Genomic DNA, 27,195 nt, shown 5'->3' with positions numbered 1-27,195 from the left:
ATGATACATAGAAGCTTTCTAGAGAGAGAGGAGAGAGCGTGAGGTTTTTGACTAATGGTAGGTGATGTGGGTGAGAGAAATTTTGAGATTGAGCATCTGTTTTCAGGGAATGAGGAAGAGAATGACATGTATCAAAGTAGAGAGAGGAAGAAAATAGTGTAACTGAATAGCGTATTCAGTGGCTTAGGGGTAGGAGGTAACTAAAATTAGATATTTTGCTATAAATATTAAAGGTATCTATACAATATAATTTTTTAAAATGATATTTATTTAAAATAAATAAGGTGTTAACTTTTGTTATAGAAAGTAAAAATTCCAAAAAGAATTGCCGTAACTTGATGATTAACGTAAAAATAGTCAAATAATTACACAGTTAACCTTAACTCATTCAGAATTCAGTGGTAGTTGATTTAATGATCTAATTGTTTTCTTCTTGGTCTATGCGAGAATTTAATATACGAGACTGCATGATAAACCCCTCTTAAATGGCTTATAAGCTATTCATTTAGTACTTCTTATGAATGCAAGTGGGAGCAAAGGTCCAAGGATTAATAGCCTGTTTGACCGAACTTCTCGAATCTTAGGCCTAGAAGAACCTTTTTTTTTTTATCAAAAAATATATTTTTTTTAAAGTTGAAGTGTTTGGTCAAGTTTTTGGAAGAAAAAAAAAATATTTTTGAGGAGAAGTAAAAGCAGTTTTAGAGAAGCAGAAAAAAATAGTTTCTCTCCAAAAGCACTTTTTTTAAAAATACTTTTGAGAAAAATACGCTTATAAGCAGTTATTAAAAGTTTGACCAAACATCAATTACTGCTCAGAAGTGTTTTTTAAATTAATTAGCCAAACACAAACTGCTTCTCACCAAAAGTACTTTTGAGAAAAAACATATCTCAAAATAAACTGATTTTTGCAGCTTGACCAAACAAACTATAACTCTTAATAAATGTTACTCCCCCTCGTCCGTTTTAACTATCATTTTAGCTTAAAAAATTCATCCACAAAATAACTGTCACTTTAAAATTTCAAGACTAAATTTGTTAGTTATTTCCAACTATACTCTTAATATTAAAGGAGTAATAGTTCTTTTTAATACTGCTCAATTCTCAAAAAAATAAAAATAAAAAGGGTAGCTTAGTAAATTATATATATATATATATATATATATAATAGACATGGTAAGAGCTAAAACGACAATTAAAATGGGATGGGGGGAGTAAATAAAATCCTAAAACTCCATCTCCAACTTATTACTTTTGACATTATTTGGTCAACTCTAATAACTATTCATAAAACAAAATTAAATACAATTATCCACTTTTTAGGACCGGAAATTCGAATTTGTTCATTTTGGTCAACTATAATAAGCAGGTGTTTGGACATAAAAATTATAAATTTTGAAAAAAGTAATATTTGAAGTTAAGTTGAAAAATGATATTTGAAAATATGTTTGGACATGCATTTCATTTGAAAAAATATTGTATTTTTATGAATGATTTTTTTTTTGAAAAAAGTAATATTTGGAGTGAAATTGCTGTTTTGGATTTTTAAAAACTCATTTTCGAAACTTTTTCAAAAACTTGCAAGATATTATGGACAAACATATTTTATTAAGAAAAAAAATTCGAAAAATGGATTTTTTTTAATCGACAAACGGGTCTTTAAGTACTTTACTACTTTTCAAAGTAAAATCAAGTTCATGTTTCAAACCGGAAAATTGAACAGCTCCTCCCCCTCCTCCCCCTCCTCCCCAAACCCCAATTTTCAATAGTGGAGAAATTTAGTGTTTTAATTACAAAGAATTTAGGTTCCATACTGATAAATTAAAATTATTTATACAATTATGTCATTTGTAAGATAATTATAAGTAAACCTTTACGATAATATTAATTGTTAACTTGATAAGAACGATAATTAACCCGTTATAATAGATTAACCTACAATAATATTATAAAAAGTCTTTACACTTACGATATATAACTTAAATCTAATTACAAAATATTTTTCCAATTAACTTTTCTTGAAAAATAAATCTAGGGAGAAATTGATACAATTGCTCTGTAAAATTAGAAATTATTATACTATTCAAATGGGACAATTATTCTTAATCTTTTTTCTTTGATTTCTCTTGAAATATTTGATATTCGCTTTGGGCTCGATTAATTTGAATTTACACCGGAAAATTTCATATTTTGTATGTACATATTCCCACGACTCTGCCAAAACACAATTATTCTTATAATCCTCTATAAATTATATCATTATTAGATTATTTTTATGTTGACCGTTAATTAATTGCAATTTTCCTTCTTTATCTAAGTTTCAAAAAGACAAAAGTGAAAATTGAATTTAGAGATAAAAGAATAATTAAAGATGGGTAAACCTTATTGATGAGTAAGACAAAGGAAAAAAGACTTTTGCTTTTACTTTTTCTTTTTACTGATTTCCTCAAATATTATGATGACCCACTCCATGTGAATATCATAAGTCAAAGTCCACTCACGTGTACACCCTCTTTCTATTTCTTAACCGTACGATCACATCAACATTTTGTACAGTAGATAACTCAACGGGTCAGATGTAAGTAAATATACAACCCATGAGCATTTCCCCAAGTACAAAACAGTAACAAAAAGTCTGAAGAGTCAATGCCTATTTTTTGGACATAAATGTTTTAGATTTAGATACTGGAAAACATAGACAACAAAGACACAAAGTACTATATACAGTAAAGTAAAGAAACATAGGGAGTTGTTAGATATATATATACATGTAAACATATACAGACACACACTATATATTTATGTTTTTTATATATATAGACATAGACGTATTAGAGCATCAGAAGTCTGAAATCTTTATGTAAGATTCAAGATCAAGATAGGGGGCATGCAGTAAAGCTGGACTTTTTCACTATTTTTGGGTAAAAATCTTTTCTTGGTAATTTCTTTTTAGTCAATCTAAGAAGAAGCTCTATATACTTGACTTGACTCATTCTTGAGATTTTTCTTTTTGAGATATGGGTTGTAAAGATTACAGCTTTGTGGTAAAGGGGGCGGCTGTTTAATCTCGAAAAGATTGAAACTTTATCTATGTTGTGTGCTAATTTCAACACAATTGATATTTTTCTGCCAGAAAGGTTTTTGGGTTGTGGATTGATTGTTTGAAGAATTTGTTGAATTGCGTTTTTTGAGTTTTTCTTGGATTTTGAGCTTCTCAGTTTTTTAGTTGTTGTTACTTTGATTTTTGGAGTTACCCTGGGGTTTGGTGAGTTTGGATTTGAAGGAAGAGGGGAGGGGGGATGTGATGGAGGATAAAGCAGCAGCTTTTCATACTGCTATAAATGCAGTGCAGGCACTTGGTAGGGGCTTTGATGTGAACTATGATACCAGGTTGCTCTATTGTAAGGGAGTGGCTGGTTCTAGGGTTGTAGAGATTAATGAAGAACATACCAGGGATCTTTGGTTATATGATGATGTCGTTCTCCCAAATGTCTCAAAGGATATTAAGAACTTTCAAGGGCCCGGCGGTCGCGATGGCACTAGTGTTTGCTCTTATAATGAGGTATGTACAATGTTGTTAAGTTTCCTCTATGGCACTAGTTTTACTCTTTTGTCAATTGTGTGAAGCACTCTTGCTACCTCTAGATTTCGAATTGAAATTTGAAATGAACCAAATAATTTATTTGCTTAAAAACAAGTGCTCCAAGATTGTAAACTCGTGTTTGAAGTTGGAAATGTTGAACTATGATGGACTGCGTCCATTTAATTGTTTCGAAAAAGTAGCCTCGTTATTGCAAGCTGTGCTTAGGTTGATGCGACATTGAATGGTTGTCTGGTTGAAATTGATTTCTGTTGTATAAAGATTATAACTTTTATCCTTTTGCTTTCTAGAGGAAGGAAATTTATCTAATCTAGGAACCTGTTGTCAGTTAATGGTACTTATGCATATTTTCTGTATGCATGTTTTACATGTGCTACTATCTTTATTGTGTGTCGTAAACATTTCAGGGGAAAGAAGCCACTTGTTTAGGTCAATTGCCAGTTAAGGGTGTCTATGAGCAATTTCAGTATGCATGTTCTGCATGTGGTTCTGTCTTTATTGTATGTAATAGACATCTTAGGGGAAAGCAGTCACTTGTCTAGGCCCCGTGTTTGAGATGAACCAAGGAAGATATGTTCTTAATCAGACTCTTTTATGTGGTGCCGTAAAAAAAAGAGATCAAAGCCTATCTGCTTTATGAGGATGTTATCTCTTCACATGGTAGTTAAACCAGCAATAATAAAACAAAGGTTTACATAGTATATCAGTTGGGGTATGTACATTGTGTCGGTTAGAAGGTCAGTTATTTGGGGGGGGGGGAGGGGGATTGGGGTATGGTTACCAGAGGACAGCAAACTTGCAAGTCCATGAGGTGCTTGTGATGAATGAAATATCAAGTCTGGCTGTTTCACTGGCTATGATTATATGTTGCAGATATTTTCATTTTAGTCTAAACTACACATGACGGTCTTTGGTCTAAAGTCAACTTGTTGTACATAGGGCGACCAACAATGTGGCAATGAACCAAGTGTGGCTATTTCGCTTGCTTTGATTATGTTTGCAGATGTGGTTGACTATAGTTTAAACTAGACATGACCATCTTTGGTCTAAATCAACTTTTTGTACTATCGGGCAACTAACAACGTGGCGGTTTACAAAATGGAGTTAAAGGTTGATTGTCTACAAGATTCGTTATACAGGGGACTATCTCATATTTAGTTCAAGTACTTAAGGGTGAGGATAGCGTTGGTACCAAATTTTTGCCACAAGAATACGCCTGGCCTATATCTACTGATTAGGATGTGCCTTTCCCTAAATCAATAAAAAACAATCCAATGAAGTAAAATGTGTGAAAATTATCTTACATGAAAACCAATGCAATGATTTGCATATCAATACCATCACCAAGTATAAACAGTTAGAAAAATTAAATATTAGAAGCTTTCTATGACCTTATCTTTGGAGATTTCTGTCTCAGACTAATTTGTTTAGTTAAACGGGAATGCTGCAAAGGCTAATATAGTGGTCAAGTTCCAAATAAACAATTTGTAAGGGACTGAATAATTACGCCTCATCATGCTACCCCATGATCATTAAGGATATTGAGGCTACTATGCTGAAGTATGTGAACATCACCTTTATCTGTTTATTTTCATTGAAGGAGAACATGCTATGATGGTACTTCTATGATGTATTCTCGTGATCCAAAACGTGATTTTTAAGAGTAAGCTACATTCGCAGAGAAGTCATTGACTAACACAAACAGAACACATACATACACATATTGGTGCTTGACTTTTCCATCAATGTCGCTGGCTCTCTTCATGTGAAATCTATGTCCAGAAATGGATCTCCCCTCATCTCTGTATCACAGTCATAATTCTTGGATATTTTTTTTTTTTGTGTGAATTATAATTTTCTAAGCCTCATTTCTGTATTCCATTGACCTTTACGTGGTACCTTCAAACTTTCTGATTGAAACTTAGTTAAGTCATAAGTGTGATGGCTTCCATATGTTGTTGATTTAGATACTGATACTTGTGGTGAATGCATGTTTGCTAAACTTTTACCCCTCTAATGTGTTTTATTACTGTTGATTGCAGATGGTGGAGTATTTTAATAAACGGGCTAATCTTTCAGACCATGCTCCTCTTGGTAGCTTCAATGTTGTGTTCAGTTACACTGGTTCAAAGCATGTAGATTCTGCCACTACAAAGACACTTTGTATGGATGGATTTTTCATGCCGCTTTCTAAGCTTCAACTCATGACCTCCCCACTGGTCTTACAGGAAAATGTTAAAAGAGCTGTCCCTACGTCATGGGATCCACCAGCATTGGCAAGGTAGGAATTATCTTAATTATTTTTTTGTGCAAGTGAATTTTGTCTATTGTTGAGATATAAGATACCTTTTTCTAGAGCTTCTATCATAATCTAATGCAAGTGTTACTCCTGTGTCTTACAGCTTCATTGAAAATTTTGGGACGCATGTAATCACATCTGTAACTATCGGTGGAAAAGATGTAATTTATGTTAAACAGCACATATCATCACCTCTGTCCACTGTGGAAGTAAAAAACTACGTTCAAGATGTTGGAAATCAGAGGTTCTCCAGCGCAGAAAGCCTTACAAGTTCAGGTTTATTGAGATACAAGGATAAGGCTAGTTCCAATTTATTTCTTTGTTTTCAATCTCTAAAAACCTTTCTTTATTGCTGTTTTATTTATAGTCCGTTTCATCCTTTGAGATATACTGTAATGCTTGTCTTTTGACTTTTCCTTTTGTTCAATTTAACAGGCTAATGATCCATCGCTCTTCAATAATCAGGGGGTATATCCCCAACCCAGTAGTGCACCATATATTCCCGGAAATGGAAAAGAGGTGTGTGACCTTCCTCCCTTTTCCTTCTTTTTTGTTGGTTTCTTTTATAACTTTCTAAATCTCGAAAGCTTCACTGGGATTACCTTATGATGACACACAGAGGCAAAATTCATGGTGTGTGATCTGTTCCAATACAAGAGGGTGCATGTTAGCCGATATATGTTAGAGGACTAATACTTTATTAAATGTAAAGGGCTAAATAATCCCTTTATCCTCTTACTAATTGTTTTGCCTTGTAATGGTTCTTTTAATGTTCATAGTGCTGCAAAGGCTATTCGATATTCCCACCAACCCAACTGTGTTACACACTTCAAATTTTGAGACCTTTCAAAGTTTTTGACATAGCTCAACACATAATACTATTTGTGTAATTTCCACAAGTTTTAAAAACTGAAAGCCTTTTTAATGAATTGACCAACTTCTCATCAGAAAATTCATATCAAATGGGATAGAGGTAGTATTACGGAAATGTACACTACTCCCTTTGAATTTTATCATTGTTCTTTTAAAAATGAAGCATGAAATTTGGTTAAAAATTTGTCTGCTGCTTTGACATGTTAAAATCTGATATACTGCCATAGCTCTATGTAGTCGCCAGGAAGCTATTGAATGAACTGCTTTCCCAATTTTTTTCCCCTAGAATTGACTTGACAAGAATTTTCCTTCAAATTAGTACTCTGCACCAGCTAGACCATTGAAGCAAGAGATGGAGAATGGGGGAGTTCTCTCTGTGTGTGTCTCTGACTGTCAATTTTAGATCGTATTGGTGTCAATTTGCTTTGGAGGTCGATGCTATTACTAGCATTTTTTTTAGCATTACTAGCATGTTTTTATTAATCTGTTGATGATTTTTTTTTCCTTTTGTTTTGGACGACAACAGGCTGTGTATCTTGAGTGTAAACTTCCCTAACTTTTTTGAATATTGAAATGAGCTTGAGGTTTTGAATGTATCTCATGCAGGATGTTACAGTCATTTTCAGAAGAAGGGGAGGGGATGATCTTGAACAAAGCCATACTCAATGGGAAAAGACTGTTAGATCTTCGCCAGATGTCATTGAGATGTCGTTTTACCCAATCACTCTTCTCCTTGAAGGGGTCAAAGGGAAGGATCATTTGGCACGGGCCATAAGTCTTTATCTTGAATGTAAGATACTATATCAATTTAAGACATAAATATATAAGTAATTTGTTGGTGATAAGTGATTCTTGTGAATAAATTTTTGCAGATAAACCTCAAATTGAGGAGCTTAGATATTTCCTGGAGTTTCAGGTCCCAAGAGTATGGGCCCCTGTACATGACAGACTTCCTAACCAACAACGAAAGGAACCTGTATGTCCGTCTCTTCAGTTCAGCATGATGGGGCAAAAGCTCTATGTTAGCCAAGAACAAGTATGCTACTGTCTTTGTTTCTAAATTTAAGAAGGTTATCTGGTCATTACTTGTTTATTCCATGAAGTTTCTCACCAATTGTCTGGCAGTCTCGTTTTGAGATATATCAGGCGTCGTCTTTTTGTTTAGTAATAGTGAATAATTTAATGGCCTGACCTCTGCTCTTGGTCTTTATCCACTACAGGTGTCAGTGGGACGTAAACCCGTGACTGGCATGCGGCTATATCTTGAAGGGTCCAAGGGGAATCGACTAGTCATCCATCTTCAACATTTCGCTTCTCTTCCTAGGATCCTACAACCATACTGGGAGAGTCATGTCGCAATTGGCGCTCCAAAGTGGCAAGGTCCAGAAGAACAAGATAGTAGATGGTTTGAGCCAGTGAAATGGAAGAACTTCTCACATGTGAGTACTGCACCCATTGAGAGCCCTGAAACTTTCATAGGCGATCTGTCTGGTGTGTACATAGTTACGGGAGCTCAGCTTGGGGTCTGGAATTTTGGGTCGAGAAACGTTTTGTATATGAGGCTGTTGTATTCAAGGTTACCGGGCTGCACTATTAGGAGATCATTATGGGACCATACACCAAATGATAAGTTAAGGAAACAGGCCGATAATGGGAATAACGATGAAAGTTCAATTACAGGGGAGAATTTTATAGGCAATAAGTTGGCAAAGTTTGTTGACATGACAGAAATGAGCAAGGGACCTCAAGATCCTCCAGGTCATTGGATTGTCACAGGCGGAAAGCTTGGTGTTGAGAAAGGCAAAATTGTTTTGAGATTAAAGTATTCTTTGCTTAATTATTAGTTAATAGAGTTTTGAAACATGCAGCATTTGGTTCTAGAAAGGGAGAGATGGTGGTGTTTTTGGTGTATATTGGTGTTTTGGTTGTTTCTTGTGTACTATCTTTGTTTGATGGTAAATTTCCCTTTGGAAAAGAATGTATACTTGGTTGTTTTGGATGTGTAAATTTCTCAAATTTTGCTGCACAATTATCTTCTCTTGGTTTGAGATTATTCTCTCTGTAGAAAATGTCACTAATATTTCACTAGTATTTCAAATATTGAAGTTCAATATTTGCAAATGCAGAAGGTCAAACTTTCAACTTGCAAATAACAATTTCAGTATTTGCAAATGAAGTCATCGCCAAACATCCCCTATGTTTAATGACTTTTCTAGTCTCTAGTTGGTATCACTTAAGATTTTTCCCTTGTTCGGAAAAAGACATTACTTGAATTTTTTCCTTTTCAATTTCTGAAGCCGCGTTTAAAGAAGAGATTGTTTAATGTTTTCTGCATATTTGAGTACTGTTATAAGTGGAGGATAAGAAACTAGAAAATGCTGAGTAGGACCAGATTTTGGACAGCATAGCTATTTTACACCCTACTATGATCTTTCTTAAAGTAATACTGCGACTCGGGAACTAACCAAAAGGTAAAACTAATAAATGTTAAAATCGGGTAATCTCAAAACTCCAAAACGCATATTTGATTGGTGTTGGAAAAGTGCTATTTGGTCGGGGTCTAATCATAAGGGGTGCTAACTAGCCCGTTAATCTGTTAGTTCGTCCTTCTCCTAAAATTTCCACTTATATGATATAAATACAATATTACGAGTGAGAAAATGTACGCTTTTTCATTAGGCGATGACGACAGGTTTAAGAATAGATTTCTCTGCATTTTCTAGAAGATATTTAGGCTATTTTCGCTTTGTGGTAGGTTTTACCGACAGGCCGTGGCAGTAATGGATCTGCTTCTGCAAGGAGAAACATGTAGGTCTCCTAAATTGATATTTACTTTGAGACACTACAAATTGTTTCTAAAATCATTTCATATTTTCGGATACCAGAACTAAAGTAATAATATATTCACATCAATTAAAATATATAACATAAACATGTTTCTACATTCATTTGTTGTAATTCTTGCCAGGTGCTGTCGTTAGACCTAGCATTATAAATTTGCGACACTAATCAACAGGGCATAGACACTTAATTCCGACCTTTCCACTTTCTTTTTGACGAAAATAACTTCGTACGTACATATATTGTTTGAAAAATAAAGACCTCCTTAAAAGCACTGGCTGAGTATCAAAACATGTAACTTATTTTAGAATTGACCTCCTTCAAAAGTTTGACCAAATTGCCAATTGGCAGGAGCGACGTTGTAGCTAGTAATTGTCTTGCCATTACTTGCTGTGACTTTGAAAGAAAGGCTTTGGCCATTAAAGTAAGAGTGACTCTGCCAATTTTGACCCCAATTTCTTGACATGTCTTGCCATCCTGTTCTTGATCCTTTTATGGCCACTGATCGGATGTCTCCAGCACCTCCAACGTTGGTTATCAATACAAGATTAAAGTAGGAATGGCCATTAATGGTGAACCTCATTCCTCCTTTCTTCCTGCAAGACACCCTGCCATACATATACCATAAAACAATCTCCTTTAGACATGGGCGAATGTAGCATTGCAGTACCGGATTCATCTTGAACCCAATATTTTTGAAGTATAAATTTATAGGTAAAAATTTACTACAATTGCAACAAATACTATATTAATTATAAAATTACAATAAATTCAATATTAAAAATCTTAAAAATTGAACTTATAAAACTTAAAACCCAGATCTAGAATATATCATTGTCTTTATGTGAGTTTCACAAAGTGTTCCAAGTCAAAGATGAAAGAGGAGGAAGGTAGTATGTATGAAATTCTGTATAATCATAGTCAAATTATGAAGGTTATATATGTTTTAGGGGGTAAACTTCATGTATAGTCACAAAGCTCTAATCACTATAACAGTAAAGTCAAAAAGATATTTTTTTCATATTAAATTAAATGAATGATGTGTGAATTACTTAAAAGACACAAAAAATCGGAATATCAATTTTTTGGTGCTGAGATATAACACTTAATTGCCATGTCACCGCAGCAATGGAGCCACTTTTACCAACGAGTTTCAACCGAATTCCCTTCTTTGAAAAATCGTATTATATATATATATATATATATATATATATATATATATATATATATATATATATATATAACTAGGAGAAAATTCTTTTAAGTGTATAAACATTAATTAAAGAAATCACCACGTAAATTTCATACTTAAATTCTGTGCGCAATCGAACATTAGTACATAAATTGGGACGGAAAGAGTACCTTCTATAAAGGACAGGGACAATGCCAGCTCTATATAGAGCAATTTTCAAGAAAGCAGGCTCAGCCAAATCAAAGTGTTGAAGAGGGGGATTGCACCAGCCACCATTATTATTAGCCGGTGCATAATTTGGCGGGCAGAAATTGGTGGCTGTGACAGTGATAATACCAGCTAGACACCATCGATGCTCTGCATTTACATTGCACTTGAGTTCATAGCAAGAACCACAACTCAACCCACTGTTAAAGAGTGCAGTACTCAAGGCTGCAGTGTTTGTACCATAACCTTGGCTATACAAGTTGCCATATCCACATGCTCCACCTGAAAAAATTATGTTCCAAACAAGATTAAATCTTGAGTACATGACGTAAAAGTAACACCATAATGGGTCATATGGCTCGAACTATGTATACGTATGTTTATATAAAAGAAGAGGCAACCATGGTGCACTATGCTTCCGCTCTGCACGAGGTTCAAAAGTTCTTATAAGAGACTATTATTTCTTTGGCTTGAATCCATGACCTCCTAGTCATACATCGACAACTTTTACTGTTAATCCAAGACTCCCCTTCAAAGAATTCGTAATGTACACTTATAATAATATCATATACTCTATTAGAAGGCAATGACCTAATGACGTACTCTAGATTCTGAATTTCGGCTTCTCTACTCTTACGCCAATATTTTAAGAATTAGCGTAAATACATACCCATTGTACCGGAAGCATCAGCACCACCATAGAATGTTGCATGGGCGTTGTTCCAACCACTATGCCCTCCATTGTGAGAGTATCCACAAGAGTGTTGCAAACATATTGCAAGAAAAAGGAGGAAAAGAAATGGAAAATGATGATATTGCTTTTGGTCATTAATAGCCATTTTGTTACTTATTGATTGTATTGAGTACTGTTTTATGGTTGGGAGTTGAGACTTTGCTGAAGATGTGAGGCTAATGCATGGCTATTTATAGAGATGTAGAGTATGAGATTTTTAAGTATACAATATGGTCCCTACTCTACAGGACCCCTCCCCGTTTTGTGTTGGTCCCCCATCAAAAAGTTTTGAAAGAAAATATTTTTAGGTTATTATGATATTAATTATATGAAGGATATATAAAAGTGAACGGTTATCACGTTTGAACCGGCCAAGAACCTAACCAAGTGATTGAGTTTAATTCACAAATTGTATAGCATACATTTATGTTTTCTTTTAATTTTTAAAGAATTACCTAAACAGCTGCCAACTAACCACTTAAACTAAAATCGACCGACGAACACACACACATATATAATTGTATATAAATTAGTGTATAATGTACATAGTGAATCCAATCGGCTATTTGTATATAAATTCCATTTTTAATCATTTAATAGAGACGACCGATCACCTCTTTTTAATTTCTTCATGACAATGTTTTCATTATACTTAATTTGCCTCATTGCTCAACAGGTCTTAAAGTTATACCAACTCTGTCTTCCACAAGATAAGCCAAGAGGACCCGCACGTGCTACGACTTGCGAAATTGTCCTTATTCTTCTTTGATGACAAACAAGAATGTCACTAAAGAAAATATAAACTCATGAAGCTAAAAATAAAATTCTTAGGCTTTTTTTTTTCTTTTAAATCTTTTCATTACTACAGCCTTTATTATCGTCAAGTTGCTACAAAAATTTGTACGTTTCGACCATCATTAGGAATATAATTACCCTTCGTTTAAGTTTAGCTACACTAGTTTTTTTAACCTTAGAGTTCACGTGGTTTGTGTACATCAATAATATACGAAAATTTACATTATGAACATTTTTAACTGTTGTAACATGTAACTCATCATAATTTCAAGATTATAAATTCTATTTTTATGAAAAGTTACTTTTAGATCTCTCTAATTGACTGCATGATAGTATAAAAAATTCTTTATACTGTCTTTGTATATAATTTAAACTCCTAAACTTATTTGCTTGAGTAAATTATTGTACGCTATCATAGTATAAGAGAAAGAATGTCCTCATTTCAAAGTATTTACCAAGAGGTAAGAGATTGCTACTATATATAGCAAGAAAGGGAATCTTCTATATAGTTTGGCAATAGTTATACAACAATACTATATATGAAGAGGTAAATTACTCTATTGCTGATCTTCTATGTGTATTTAGTTTCATTTTTTTCACTAATATACTGATAAAGGTTCAACCTCCCACAAGATGGTGTTTCTAATGAAAAAAAAAGTTTATAAGTATTAGTTTGTAACATCTTTAATTTTCAAGATGCATTATATTTCAATTAGAATCCAAAACGCGTAGAAAACATTTAAAATGTATAGAAGTCAAACACAGATTCCCTCTAAAGGAGGTGAGATGCTTAAAACAAATCACAGAAATGGAGGCAAAAAAGTGGCTATTTCTTGGACGGCCGATTTGTCACATGTTGGAGGAGATCTGATTAGTTAGCCAACCATATCTGGAAGTCTTGATGACATGTCACTGCTGACCTGTCTTTTACCCGGGTTTCATGTCTTTTTTTTAGTGTCATCGCTCTATAGTCAAAGTCAACAGTCAAGAAATCAGCTACTAACTTTTAGGAGCTTGTGTTGCCAGCCAAACGGTACAGCGACACAAATATAATTAAGCATGAGTTTCAAATTAGTTGAGGTTAATTTTATATATATACCAGTCTTATGATACGAGCTTTGCGCGTGTATACTATCAAATAAGAATTTTTTTTTAAAAATATTATATGAATAATATATTAAAATATTATATTTGAGTTATAAAATAAAAGTTAATATTCCCTAAAATGATGGATCTTTAAAGAAGTTCTCAATCATCGGTCAATATATTCAACTAAAAATTTATTTCAACTTTATAATTCAATCACTTTGAATTTATAAGTTATCATGCTTCTTTTTCAATTTCAGCATCGCATACAATCCTCGAAAACTTAAGTATCTTTTTTTTTTTTGAAAAATTATTCACAAGTTCATTTAGAAGACTCAAACAAGATTATCAAATCGATAGAAAATAATAATTTTTTAAGAGTAAAATGTAAATTATGTTATTGCTTTAGTTAATAAGAAATACTATGTGAATTATTTTCAACAGACTAGAAAAAGAATAAATTACTGTAGCTCATTTTGTATAATCAAATTAAATTAATTATACTAAGAAAAGGAGGTCTAAAAAAGAAAAAGAAAATAAGCAATACTAAACCTATAACTTTTTTAACAAAAAAAAAAACTTGTAAACTGTCACGACCCAAAATTCGTTAAAGGTCGTGATGGCGCCGGACACCACTGCCAGGCAAGCCAACACCAAATATATATATATGCATATATATAATACGAGTAACAATTAAATTTGATTAGTAGTTTTAAAGATATATGATTTAGTTCAATACCAATTAATAATCAAGAAATATGAAGTAGAAATGAAAGATAAAAGTGAATCAAACCAATATTACTTGGCAGCAGTGACCTCGAGCTTAATGACCTCGAGGTGGCTTAGGGCAGTAAGAACAATTAAGCAATAAAAATAAAGTAAGAACAATGGAGCTAAAGGACAATGTTGATGAACAGTAGGCGAAGAGGTAGAGAGTATATTCTTTTCTCAGTGATTTTGTGGTATTACAATGATTGGGGTCCCTTTTATTTAATAGGGGAACCCTAAATAAGGAATATTTCGATTTACAATAAGGAATATTCTTAATACAGTTGTCTAACCGCCTAGTACAGAATAGTACAATCATATTCCAGGATTTGCGCCATGACTTTGGGGACGTGGCAGGAATCTAACTCGTTCTGGTATAAATCCATAACGGTACTATTTCAGGGTCCAACACACTCGTCCTCGGTATGCATCGTGCTTCGCCTTCGAACTCGGGTCTGGTTCCTCGAGCTCGAACTTGATTTTTCCCGAACTCGAACTCAGGACGAGCCCTCGAGCATATAAGTCGGAGGTATACGATTTGACCGCATATAGATAGTCCCTGCATTTATTAGAGTAAGATGATAAGAAATGTTTTTGATCCTCGCTTCCTCGAAGCCTTTAGTGATGACATCATCTCTATGATGCAGGTGTTCGAAGTGACCGAAACGTCCCGTCGGTCCACTTTCCCATAATATTGAATGCACGCCAGTATTGGTCGGCCACTAGCACCGTCGAACCGTCGTTGCCCTTCTATAAATATGAGGCGATTCCTCCGAGTAAAGAACTTTACCCTTTCTTTACATCTTTCCCATCTTCATCTCTTTCTCTAATCACCCATTTCCACCGCCTCTTTAAGCGCCAGAAAACGACAAGCTCTTGTAAGAAACACCACATCCCTGTGAAACCCGTATTCTTTAGCTTACAATCATGGCTAAAACATCCAAAATGGTCCCCAAAAAAGATAAAGGGTCGTCTTCTTCTATCTCCCGGCCGGCCAAACCGGCGGTGCTGCCAACTCTTGAGGAAATCACCCCCGACCCTTGTATAATTAAGAAGGATTTTAGTATTGAAAATTCCCCCGACGTCCCAGGCCGGTGCGAGCACGCATCTCGATATCTTAGCTTGATATCGAAGAAGCTCCTCAAGGATGTGAAGAAGTACATTGGCTGGGGAGATGAGGTCGTGAATCAGATCCCGAGCCTCGAGGAAAGAATTACTACCCACATGGAGGGTTTTTTAAGTGTTTACACTTACCCCTTCACACTGGGTCCCCTTGATCCGGTGGTGATCGACTTCTACAAAACATACGAAATCACCCTCGGTCAGATTCACCCATCTTTTTGGCGTATCGTGATCATGCTGCGATATTTTTCCGAAAAGGTCGAGGGGTTGGAATTCACTTTCAGCCACCTGATTCGATTGTATCGGCCCCAGTTATTTCGAGGGCTTATCAAGCTGCAACATCGAACAACGAAAGCCTTCTTTGCCAGTACTGATGAAACCAAAGATCGAGGTTGGATGAGCCGGTTCGTCAAGTGTGCGAGCGGCGGGAGTCTGATTGCCTCCCTTGGCCTGAAAAGTAGTTGCGGCTGTAGTGGCTGAAACCGCCTGAGCCTTGCCAGTGCAAACTGATAAGATTTGTGCCAAGGCCTCCTAAGACCCGGAATCACAATGGGCACACCTGGTGCCTAAGCTGGTGCTGTTGGAGCATCCATAGCTGGAACCTGGTCCTGAACTGGGGCAGCTGGTGGATCTACAGGTGCTGCCCTCGCTGCTCTGCCTCTACCACGACCACGACCGCGTCTCGGCCTCTGGTGGCCACAACTGGTGGTACTGGGGGTCGTCCACCGCAACCAGTAGGTCGTGTCCTCACCATCTGTGAGAGAATAAAACAATAGAAGTTTAGTACTCGGATCAACAAGTTCGCACGACAAGAATTTCAAGAATATGAAGTTTTTCCTAAAGGCTCTGCAGCCTCTCGAGGATAAATACAGATGTCTCCGTACCAATCCGCGAGACTCTACTAAACCTGCTCATGACTCGTGAGACCTATGTAACCTAGCCTCTGATACCAACTTGTCACGACCCTAACCCCGAACTCGGTCATGATGGCGCCTCTCGTGAAGACAAGGAAAGCCAGTTAAATCCAATTCCCTTTTTAAAACAGTTAACCAACATAAAAATAGTGTAACCATGACTTAAATATACTGAATAGCGGAAAATATCAAAAAAATGCGGAAATACCACCCAACACAGCCCTAACCGGGGTGTCACAAGTCATGAGCGTCTATAGGCCATAATACAAGTATACAAATCCATAAACTAGTACAAATGTTTGAAGGGAAATAGAAATGATAAAAGAGTAGAGACACGGGGCTGCGGACATCAACAACTACCTCGTAGTCTCCGAACGCTCGCCTGAAACTGGAGGGATCAGCACTCGGGAGCGGTACCAGCTACGCCTAAATCTGCAGACAGGGGTGCAGGGAGTAAAGTGAGTACTCCAACTCAGTGAGTAACAAATGTAAATAACGACTGAAAGTAAGAAAACAGGTAAAGCGCAAGACATTCTATAACGAAGATGTAAAATCACTTAAAATCAGTAAAACCAGTAAAAATCAAGTAAACTCCTCTTTCAACCAGTAAACAGGTAATTTGATAGATAATTAAGATAAAGTAAACAAATAAAAGTTTGCCCCTCGGGCATAGTATCAACAAATCCGCCCCTCGGCCAACATCTCGGATCAGTACCAGCCCCTCGGGCTCAATCTCACATCACAATGGGTACCCGCGCTCACTGGGGGTGTGCAGACTCCTGGAGGGGCCCCTTATGGCTCTAGCGCAATAACAAGCCATCTCGTGGCATCAAATCTAGACCCTCAGCCTCATATCAATCAAGCCACCTTGTGGCATATATATCTCAGGCCCTCGGCCTCAAATCAGTATCAGTGTTTCCTCACAACTAGGCCCTCGGCCTTACTCAGTCAAAAATACTCACAAGCCCCTCGGGCAATAGTAAAACAGTATTTCTCAGCCCAAACATCATTTAAAATATCATTTAAGTCTTAAAATTGAGTAAACATGACTGAGTAGTAAAACGGTGGAAAATAACATGACTGAGTTCAAGTAATGAATCAAAATAGTGAGGAATTTGTATTAAAAATCCCTGAAGGGTTCAAATAGTTGGCATTCCGCCCAAATCATGATGATAGTAAATAAGAATCAATCAAATACGCAGTAAAATCATCAACCGGGATGGACCAAGTCACAATCCCCAATAGTACACAACCCCACGCTCGTCATCAAGCGTGTGTCTCACCTTAATATATGTGCAATCCGGGGTTTCAAACCCTCAGGACATCATTAACAATAATTACTCACCTCGAACCGGCTAAATCTCTAGCTCGCGATGCCTTTGCCCCTCAAATCGGCCTCTACGTGCGTCGAATCTATCCAAAACCAGAACGAGGATGTCAAAATATGCTAAGGGAACAAAGCCTAAGCGAAAACAATCAATAAAGGGCGCAAATCCCAAAATTATCAAAACCCGACCCCCAGGCCCACGTCTCGAAATTCAAAAATTTTCACATCAATTTCCTTATCTCCCCACGAGTTCATACATATCAAAAGTTCTCAAACCGGCCCCAAATGGTCCTCCAAATCCCCAATCATAAGTCCCAAATTCCAAGCCCTAGTTCTTCCATTTTTAGCTTAAGTTTCTATGATTTTCTAGGTAGAATTCACATAATAATTTAGTTTTATGTCCAAGAATCTTACCTCCCAACGATTCCCCTTGAATTCCTCTTCAATCTCTTTCAAAAATCTCCCAAAATGGCCAACTATGGAGGAAATGAGCCCCAAAATTGCAGACAAGACGAGTTAAAAACATTCTGCCCAGGCCTTAATTTCCTTCTTCGCGAACACGGTCAAACCCTCGCGTTCGCGAAGCACAAACTTACTTTGACCAACTTTTCCTCTATGCGAACGCGACATGACCATCGCGAACGTGATGCTTCCTCTACCTTAACCTTCGCGAACGCACTCACTCTTCCGCGAACTCGATGAACACTTGACCTCGAACTCATCTGACCTAAATTCCTCTACGTGATCGCGAAGACCTTCTCGCGAACGCGATGCACCACTTCCCAGACCTCCGTGAACGCAAAGCTCTTCTTACGAACGCGAAGGCTTAATCCTTGCCTTCCTCAACTGCCTCTTCGCGAACGTGAGGCTCCACTCGCGAACACGAAGTGTAAAATCTCTGCAACAGCTGAACAGATTTTTTGCAATTTCCTAACTCCAAAAATGATCCGATAGACCACCCGAAACTCACCGAGGCCCCCGAGACCTCAACCAAAGGCACCAACATATCCTAAAACCTTATTAAAACTTGTTCCAATCATCAAAACACCTCAAACAACAACAAATCACCCAAAACACATCAGATTCAAGCCAAACTTTCTAAAATCTTCCGAATTACGTTTTTGATAAAAAACCCAACCAAACCATGTCCGAATGACCTGAAATTTTGCAAACACATCCCAAATGACAAAACGGAACTACAGATACTCTCAGAATTCCATTCCGACCCCTATATCAAAATCTCGCCTATCAACCGGAAATCGCCAAAATATCAACTTCACCAATTCAAGCCTAAATCTACCCCGACCCTCTAAAACTCATTTCGATCACACTCCTAAGTCACAAATCACCTCTTGAAGCTAAAAGAACCATCAGAATTCACTTCCGAGCCCTCTAACACATAAGTCAATATCCGGTTGACTTTTCCAACTTAAGATCCCTCAAAAGAGACTAAATGTCTCAAACCTTACCAAATTCCTTCCGGATTCGATCCGACCAACCTGATATCACATAGAAGGGATAAACAAATCATAAAGAAGCAAAAATGGGGAAAATGGAGTAGTAACTCATGAGACGACTGGCCAAATCGCCACAGCCGCCCTCTCACCCCACCCTAATACCTACCTAATCCATGGTCTTCCATGGTCATTTGAGGCATATACCAGCCTTCTATGGCTTCTATGTATTTGTTCTTATGGTTTCAAGGCCAGACCTTGAAGGAGTCTGGTCTAGTCCTTGTTCGATTTTAGTTCATGGCTCTTCTCCGGTCATCCTTAACCTTTCTCCGGCCAGCCATGACCGCTCGAGTAAGATCCTTGACTCTCCTGGTTAGATCGGTAAATTTTAGGACTTTTCTCACATTTTTTGGATTTTATGAAGCCCTAATCTCTAAGATCTTTTCGATTTCTTTCAGATCTACCTTAGATCTGTGCTTACCTTGAACTTTTAAGCATATTCTCAAAGTTTCTTTAACTTTGATCTCAAAACAACCCTTTATCTTTTCCGATTAGGGTTCTTCTTTTAAGTTATTTCAAAATCTATTCTCTGATTTTAACGTGTTTCTGATCTTGCTATGATTCCCTCATGTTGTTCTTCTCTCTGAGTTAGCATGTTTAAAAAACCCTAATTTCTTTTGGCTGTTTGTTAGATGAGTGCTTGTTTGGTTAAGTTTTTGTTCGATTTATTTGTTTATCATCTTTTAAGCTCGACTATTGTTGAAAAAAAACCTATGTCTTGGGTCTGAAATTGTTCGTTTGAATACCTGACTCAATTTGAAGTTCCTTGTTTCAGAATCTCTTTTTCTTTATGTGATTCCTCTGATTTTGGGTTTTATTATTTTTAAAACTCGACTATGCTTGAAACCCTAACTTTTCAAAAGGTTTTCTCGTCTGCTACTGTGAGACCTTTGCATGTTTCTGATACTTTTCTCCATTGTTGACTCAATGTGACTTGACCTACTCGATTACTATGCTTCGAATGTTTGGTTTACTACTGAACCTTATGTCTATTTCTGTATGTTGTTTCTTTTACCAATGGGTTTGGCCTCACATGACTGGTGTCTCTCCTCACTCTACCTAAATACTAAAGTGCAAAAGCATGTTACTTCCTTGATTGATATCGATCTTGTGACTGATTTCAGAACTTTTCTTTTATGAACTCTAATTTCACTCGCCTATTTAAGGTTAATTGATTCTTTTCCTTTATTATGATATTTTGCCTTACTGAATCCTTTCCCAAAATAAGCATATTTCTGTACTTAAACTTGATTGCTTACTTATTGCTTTTACTACCCCTTTTATGGCAATAATCAGTCTGTCTACAAACTGATTCGTCTTTCTTTATTTTTTGAATCTGTTACCCCAGTTAAACAAGTGATCTCTTGATTAAAGGGGAATCACTTGGTTAATTAATTCTGACTGTTGTTGTTTCCATATTTATATTGAAACTTTACTTATTACCTTATATAGATCTGTTTATTAAAAATTATAAATGTTTTGAAAATGATAAACGTTAATCTATATTAACGTAATGTCATCCCCGGTGATGAAATGCCGTTCCCTGAGAGGTGGAAATTTTATCGTAAGCGGATTTCGTTTTTCCAGTATCTATTCATATTCTGCTTTCACATTTCATAATGCCTTTATCCTTCTTTTGGAAGCCAATGCTTGGGTTCCCCAAGCAGTGCCCGACCTCGAGGATTGGGTTCGAAAGTTAGCTGCCACCTCTTCCTATGATAAGCGCAGGTGGCGTGAATTATTAAAGGGTTAGTGGGAGGCCAAGAATCATGGTAAGTGCTTTTCCCAACTTTCAAATACTTTTCATATGTTGGCGGTGTCAACTTATTCACGTTTACTTGTACAGGCCTCGAAGATGTATCCAAGATGAGGCCGGCGCCGCCCGGGGAAGGGACCAAGTCTTCAATCCCAAAGTCTGAGAAGGACAACAAAAGAAAAAGGGTTTCGAAGTCTGAAAAACCTCAAGACAAGAAAACCCTTGCTCGAAGGCTGCAAAAAAGATTTTCTCAAGCGGGCGCGGATTCGGCCCACGACTCCACGGATGATGAAGAAAAGGACGGTGAAGAGTTGGCGTTGGTGCCTCGAACTAGGAAACCAATCGAGGCCGCCAAGCCCTCCGAACCGGAGACCTCATCCCGTAGTGAGGGAACCCCAAAGAAGGATGTGGACAAGGCCCCCGTGTCCCCGGTGGTTGAGATCGTTCCTCCTCATTCCACAAACGTACATGAGGGGACAAATGCGAAGACCCCCGAAGTCAATGAGAATGCCCCGAGTGAAGAGCTCGGGGCCGCGACAACATGTCATTCCCTTTCTTTGCCAACTTATTTTGTGGGGGCAATCAAAGAAGCTAACACTCTGCGTATGCCCGATCCGAGCAGGGTCCTCGAGGAAGATCCCTTTCAGGGTTGCTTTGCTGGGGTCGAGGATGCTACTGACCTTAATGATGTATCTATCATCTTTGAAGAGGCTCAACATCTCCTTTCTCAGCTAAATACTTACTTTCATCTTTGTAATTTTCTCTTTCCTCTCTTTCCTTTGCCTGGTATATCTTCATTTCATGTATATGCCATCGTCAAGTTTAGATCTGAGTTGAGACAATTTGAGGCCGAGCTTAGGAAAGTTTCGGGCGAAGAGAAGGCTCTGAGGCTCCTCTGTAGCAGAAAAGAGGAAGAGCTTATGGATCTCCGAGCCGAATTGGCCGAAGCTCGGAAAAATGAGTCCGAGCTAGATGAGAAGGTAATTGTGATTTTAACAGAGTACGACCTTCTTGGCTCTACTTCGGAGGCTAACACTTCGATATCTCAACTGTAGCAAAATCTAGAGATGATGGGGCAGCTCCGAGGCGAGGTTGATTAAGTCAAAGCTGATTGTCATCGATGGAAGGAGAGCATAGATAAGCTTGCTACCGATAAGAAAGCCCTCACAGCCCAACTAGCCTCGGCTGAGACTCAACTTCGGGGTGTTAAAGCGAAGGGTCTAGCCCAGGCTAAGAAAATCAAGGAGATGGAGGCAGATCTAGCTATAGCCCGGGCCAAAGCTGTACAGGCTAAGGCTAAAACTGAGGAAACGAAGGCTGCAGTTGATAAATCCATTATCGTATACTTAAGGGAAGCCACGACCATTCAAGCTGAGTTGAGGGAGGCCTTCGAACGAGAAAAATGGAGCAATGATTTGGCCAAGTGCTAGGCCCGGCGGGAAACTCTCGAAGAAATCCATGCCCAAGGGTTCGACCTTGTCGAGGAGATAGCCGAGGCAAAGGCACAGGAAACTGATGCCAAGTTTCTTGTCTCTTCTGATGATGAGGATGTAGTGAGTGGCTCCGGTGAAGAAGATGTTCCCGAGGGAGAGGAGGCTCCCGAAGATAGAGCTACTGAAGGTGCAGTTCCTGAAGATGATGCTCCTGGGGGCGTGACCCCAAAAATAGATTAGGTTTTCTTTTTTGCGCAAGGGCCCCTTGTGGGTGTTGTAAATATGTTTTGTAAAACACCCCTCATGAATATTAAATATAATTTTGCTCTATTCTCAAATTGTGTTGGATTTTATTTTGTTTTCATTTGTGGAATATTTTGATGATTCAAACAATCAGTCCGAGTTTTGATTTGGACTTAGAACATAATAAACCTTTAGGCTTTCACTGATCAATATAATACCTCTTAAGATTTTGTTAATCCACGAGTTAAGCTTAAACCGATTTGATGTGAGCTCGGAATAATGGGGCTCTTGAGTCCGAGTTGAGTGAGAGCGAGTCTCAAACTCTATATATTTTGGCCCTTAAGCTCTTTTAAGTTGGACCTTAGGCTCTTATATATCGACCCTTAGGCTCTTTAAGTTGGGCCGTTTCGGCCTCTAAAATGGCTATAAATTTTTCCTCTTTCCGGCTAAAAGATTTAGTAAATTTTTTTGTATGCCTTAACATGTGTTTTTTGTACCTGTTGGGTTTTTCGAAGGTTCGACGCATCAGAACCTTATTAGTAATTTATTTGTGTAAACATAATCGAATACCTCTTGAGGTATTTTCGAAGGCCGATGTTATCAAAGCCCTTGGATTATTTGAGGGCTGAATTTATCGAGGCCCTCAGATTTTTTGGGGGCTGAATTTATTGAAGCCCTTCGTATTTTGCTTTTGCTAAGGGTAGCCTGATTTAACCTATTTTTTAATGTTTGAAGGCTTTTAATTTATAGTGGAAGTCGGACGTCTCCGAGCCGCATTATTTTGGCCGTAGCCTTTCTATGACCGTAGTCTTTAGTATGGCCGTAGCCTTCGGGTATGTCACTTGGATTTGTTCCCCGATAACTTTCCGAAGTTGTTCGAAAAGTTAGTCCCCGAGTATATTGGCATTGGCCTTTGTTTCGAGGGGGTGCCCCTTTGAGGTCTTATAAGTCCGAGTTTTCGATGACTCGGATGTACTGACTGTTGATGACAGTCCCAGAATATTCGGGGGTGCTTTTATGCTTTGGCTCTTGAGCCGTTTCCCATAGGATTATAAGTGTAGAGCTCGTATAATAGTATACTTCTTTGAGACACAAAATGTTTTTGATATTAACATAATGCTTCTTCAAATAATTGATACGTGTGTACATGCTTTGCCTTCGGGGCTCGACTATTCTATATGGACACAGTTCATCTGATAGTTTGGCCCATTACAAAGTTTTTCTATCGAGGCCCTCTTAGGCTTGAAGTATTTTCCTTGAAAATATAACCTCCAAGGGTGATTCCCCCAGTATCCGAGGTTGATTAAAAAGAAGCCTTGGATACTGTTGAGTTTTCCTTAGGTAGAACATAGTTGTTGCCTCATTAAAAACCTTGCCGGTAAAACCCATTTGGGACAAAATCCGATCTAAGGGAAAACGAGTGCAATGCATGCTTTAAAACCTAAGGCCTTCGTGTAGAAGAACGATGCCTTCGAGATCGTATGCCCTTGATCGACAATATGTAATGAATTAGTTTTAAACTCAAATGGACAAAAGGATAAAGTCGTACCTTAGCAGTAGTACCGTTTGAGCAATGATATGTTCTAATTGTTATGCAGTTGTTGACCTTCCATTGTGCTAAGTTTGTAAGATCCTTTACCGACAACTCTGAGGACATGGTACGATCCTTCCTAATTCGGGCCTAATTTCCCTTCATTTGGGTCTCGAGTATTGAGGGTGACTTTTCATAGGACTAAGTCCCGATTCCAAAATGTCGAAGGTTGATTCTTATATTGTAGTATCTTTTGATCCTTTGCTTTTGTGCGGCCATTCAAACAAGCGCTGCTTCTCCCTTTTCATCTAATAAATCAAGGCTGGCATTCATGGCCTCATGATTTGACTCCTCCAATTCATGCCAAAATCTAGCGCTGGGTTCCCCGACCTCGACGAGGATGAGGGCCTTGGAACCATATACTAGAGAAAATGGGGTGGCCCCCGTGCTAGACTTCGGTGTTGTCCGATATGCCTAAAGGACCTCGGGTAAAACTTCTCTCCATTTTCCCTTTGCATCATCTAACCTTTTCTTCAGGTTTTGAATGATAGTTTTGTTCGTTGACTCGGCCTATCCATTTCCAGTCGGATGGTACGGTGTTGATAAAATCCTCTTTATTTTATGTGCTTCGAAGAACTCCGTTACCTTGCTGCCGATAAATTGCTTTCCATTGTCACATACAATCTCGGTAGGTATCCCAAATCGGCATATGATATGGTCCTAGATAAAGTCAATAACTTCCTCTTCTTGGACCTTCTTGAAGGCCTGTGGTTCCATCCACTTAGAAAAATAATCAGTCATAAACAAAATGAATTTAGCTTTACCTGGGGCCGTTGGTAGAGTGCCGACTATATCCATTCCCCATTTCATGAAAGGCCACATGGATAAGACTGAATGGAGTTATTCTCCGGGCTGATGGATCATCGGTGCAAATTGCTGACACTTATCACATTTTTTGACAAATTCCTTAGTATCTTTTTCCATGCTGTCCTAGTAGTATCCTGCTCTGATAATTTTAGGAAACAAAGATTTGGCACCGGAATGGTTCCCACAAGTGCCTTCGTGGATTTCTCGTAGAACATAATCGGTGTCCCCTGGCCCTAAGCATACCGCCAATGGTCCATCGAATGTTCTTCGGTACAATGTCCCATCTTTATCTAATGCAAACCTAGCATCCTTGGCTCGTAGGGCCCTCGATTCTTTGTGGTCCGATGGGAGTTTTCCATTCTTCAAATAGTTGATGTACTTTTTTTTCCAGTCCCACGCTAAACTTTTTGAATTTATATCGGCATGACCCTCTTCAACCATAGACTTTGATAGTTGGACGACAGTCCCCAGGACGATGTCATCTTCTTCGACCAAAGATCCCAGATTAGCAAATGCATCGGCCTCGCTATTTTGTTCTCGAGGTACATTATCTAGAGTCCACTCCTTGAAATGGTAAAAAGTTACCTATAGCTTATCCAAGTACCGCTACATTCTATCCTCCCAAACCTCGAAACTCTTGTTTACCTGATTTATCACCAACAGAGAATCACACTTGGCTTCGATGACTTCTGCTCCCAAGCTTTTGGCTAGCTCGAGACCTGCAATCATGGACTCATACTCGGCCTTTTGTTAGTTAATCTAGGAGTTTTTATAGATTGCCTAATGGTATCACCCCTGGGTGGCTTTAAAACAATGCCGAGCCTGGACCCCTTCACATTCGAGGCGCCGTCCGTGAAAAGGGTCCATACCCTCGATGTTGTACCCGAGCTTAGCAGGAGTTCTTTCTCCACTTCGGGCATGAGGGTTAGTGTAAAATCGGTCACGAAGTCAGCTAGAATTTGAGACTTGATGGCCGTTCGGGGTTGATATTCGATAATGTACCTGCTAAGCTCGACAACCCATTTGGCCAATCGACCCAATAGCTCAGGCTTATGCAAAACATTTCGAAGGGGTAGGTGGTTAGTACACATATAGGATGACATTGAAAATATGGTTTTAACTTTCGAGATGCGCTTATCAATGCAAGTGCTAATTTTTCTAAGTGAGGGTACCTACTTTCAGCATCTCCTAGGGTTCGACTTACGCAATAAATAGGAAATTGCGTACCTTGTTCTTCTCGAACTAGTACCCCACTTACCGCTATATCAGATACTTCCAAGTATTGATAAAGTTTCTCATCTACCTTCGGGGTGTGAAGCAAAGGTGAGCTCGATAGAAATCGCTTTAATTCTTCTAAGGCTTTTTTGACATTCCGGGGTCCATGCAAAATCCTCTTCCTTTTCGATAAAGGAAAAGAATCGGTGCCTCCGATCCAATGACCTAGAGATGAATCGACCCAGAGCAGCTATTCGACTTGTTAACCTTTGTACGACCTTCACATTATCCACGACCGTGATGTCCTCGATGGCCTTGATCTTATCGGGGTTAATTTATATGCCCCTATTTGACACCAGGAATTTGAGGAATTTACCCGAGCCGACTTCGAAGCCACATTTTTCCGGTTGAGCTTCATGTTGTATTTTCTCAAGATTTTGAACGTTTCCTGCAAATGAGTCAAATGGTCCTCTGCGCGCAGGGACTTAACCAACATATCATCAATATAAACTTCTATTATTTTACATATTTGTTATTCAAACATTTTGTTAAATAGGCGTTGGTTTGTAGCTCCTGCATTTTGCCCGAAGGGCATTACATTATAACAATAAGTCCCAAATTTTGTAATAAACAAAGTTTTTTCCTGGTCCCCTGGGTTCATCTGAATCTGATTGTACCTGGAGTAGGTGTCGAGAAAAGTTTGGAGCTCGTGGCCGGCCGTGGCATCGATCATACGATCGATGTTGGGCAGTGGGAAAGAATCTTTCGGACATGCCTTATTCAAGTCCTTATAATCTACGCACATTCTAAGTTTGTTTCCTTTTTTAGGAACTACAACGACGTTGGCTAGCCACTCGGGATACTTTACCTCCTGAATAGAT

The 27,195-nt window shown here is 37.9% G+C and overlaps 3 protein-coding genes across 3 annotated transcripts; 2 read left to right on the top strand and 1 right to left on the bottom strand.

The window, feature by feature from the left end:
- Nucleotides 1-2,707: 2,707 nt before the first annotated feature.
- LOC104214724 (MACPF domain-containing protein CAD1-like) lies at nucleotides 2,708-8,799 on the top strand. The gene is made up of 7 exons (XM_009764435.2): nucleotides 2,708-3,559; nucleotides 5,641-5,879; nucleotides 6,001-6,196; nucleotides 6,333-6,416; nucleotides 7,377-7,560; nucleotides 7,643-7,806; nucleotides 7,991-8,799. Exons 1-7 carry the CDS (start codon nucleotides 3,302-3,304, stop codon nucleotides 8,612-8,614), a joined length of 1,749 nt encoding a protein of 582 aa, XP_009762737.1. The 5' UTR covers nucleotides 2,708-3,301; the 3' UTR covers nucleotides 8,615-8,799.
- Nucleotides 8,800-9,658: 859 nt separating this feature from the next.
- LOC104214725 (expansin-A10-like) lies at nucleotides 9,659-11,901 on the bottom strand. Its single transcript, XM_009764436.2, has 3 exons — nucleotides 11,681-11,901; nucleotides 10,974-11,292; nucleotides 9,659-10,219 (listed from the first exon to the last, which is right to left on the bottom strand). The coding sequence occupies exons 1-3, from the start codon at nucleotides 11,847-11,849 to the stop codon at nucleotides 9,916-9,918; spliced, it is 792 nt and encodes a 263-aa protein (XP_009762738.1). The 5' UTR covers nucleotides 11,850-11,901; the 3' UTR covers nucleotides 9,659-9,915.
- Nucleotides 11,902-20,782: 8,881 nt separating this feature from the next.
- Nucleotides 20,783-22,698, top strand: LOC138873727 (uncharacterized). The gene is made up of 4 exons (XM_070152204.1): nucleotides 20,783-21,017; nucleotides 21,116-22,005; nucleotides 22,153-22,365; nucleotides 22,456-22,698. Exons 1-4 carry the CDS (start codon nucleotides 20,783-20,785, stop codon nucleotides 22,696-22,698), a joined length of 1,581 nt encoding a protein of 526 aa, XP_070008305.1.
- The last annotated feature ends 4,497 nt before the right edge of the window (nucleotides 22,699-27,195 follow it).

Source organism: Nicotiana sylvestris, chromosome 7 (assembly GCF_000393655.2).
Source record: "Nicotiana sylvestris chromosome 7, ASM39365v2, whole genome shotgun sequence".
Classification (NCBI taxonomy): domain Eukaryota; kingdom Viridiplantae; phylum Streptophyta; class Magnoliopsida; order Solanales; family Solanaceae; genus Nicotiana; species Nicotiana sylvestris.
Note: the sequence above shows the minus strand (reverse complement) of the source record. Positions and strands in the feature narration are given on the sequence as shown.

Excerpts from the sequence above, each read along its gene's own strand:
- LOC138873727 (XM_070152204.1), top strand. The coding sequence starts at position 20,783 with ATGTCATCCCCGGTGATGAAATGCCGTTCCCTGAGAGGTGGAAATTTT. Across the intron at positions 22,006-22,152 it reads AGTCCGAGCTAGATGAGAAG|GAGAGCATAGATAAGCTTGC; the intron begins GTAATTGTGATT and ends CATCGATGGAAG. Across the intron at positions 22,366-22,455 it reads CAGTTGATAAATCCATTATC|GCCCGGCGGGAAACTCTCGA; the intron begins GTATACTTAAGG and ends GCCAAGTGCTAG.
- LOC104214724 (XM_009764435.2), top strand. The coding sequence starts at position 3,302 with ATGGAGGATAAAGCAGCAGCTTTTCATACTGCTATAAATGCAGTGCAG. Across the intron at positions 3,560-5,640 it reads GTGTTTGCTCTTATAATGAG|ATGGTGGAGTATTTTAATAA; the intron begins GTATGTACAATG and ends TGTTGATTGCAG. Across the intron at positions 7,807-7,990 it reads TCTATGTTAGCCAAGAACAA|GTGTCAGTGGGACGTAAACC; the intron begins GTATGCTACTGT and ends TATCCACTACAG.
- LOC104214725 (XM_009764436.2), bottom strand. The coding sequence starts at position 11,849 with ATGGCTATTAATGACCAAAAGCAATATCATCATTTTCCATTTCTTTTC. Across the intron at positions 11,293-11,680 it reads TGATGCTTCCGGTACAATGG|GTGGAGCATGTGGATATGGC; the intron begins GTATGTATTTAC and ends TAATTTTTTCAG. Across the intron at positions 10,220-10,973 it reads GTCCCTGTCCTTTATAGAAG|GGTGTCTTGCAGGAAGAAAG; the intron begins GTACTCTTTCCG and ends TATGTATGGCAG.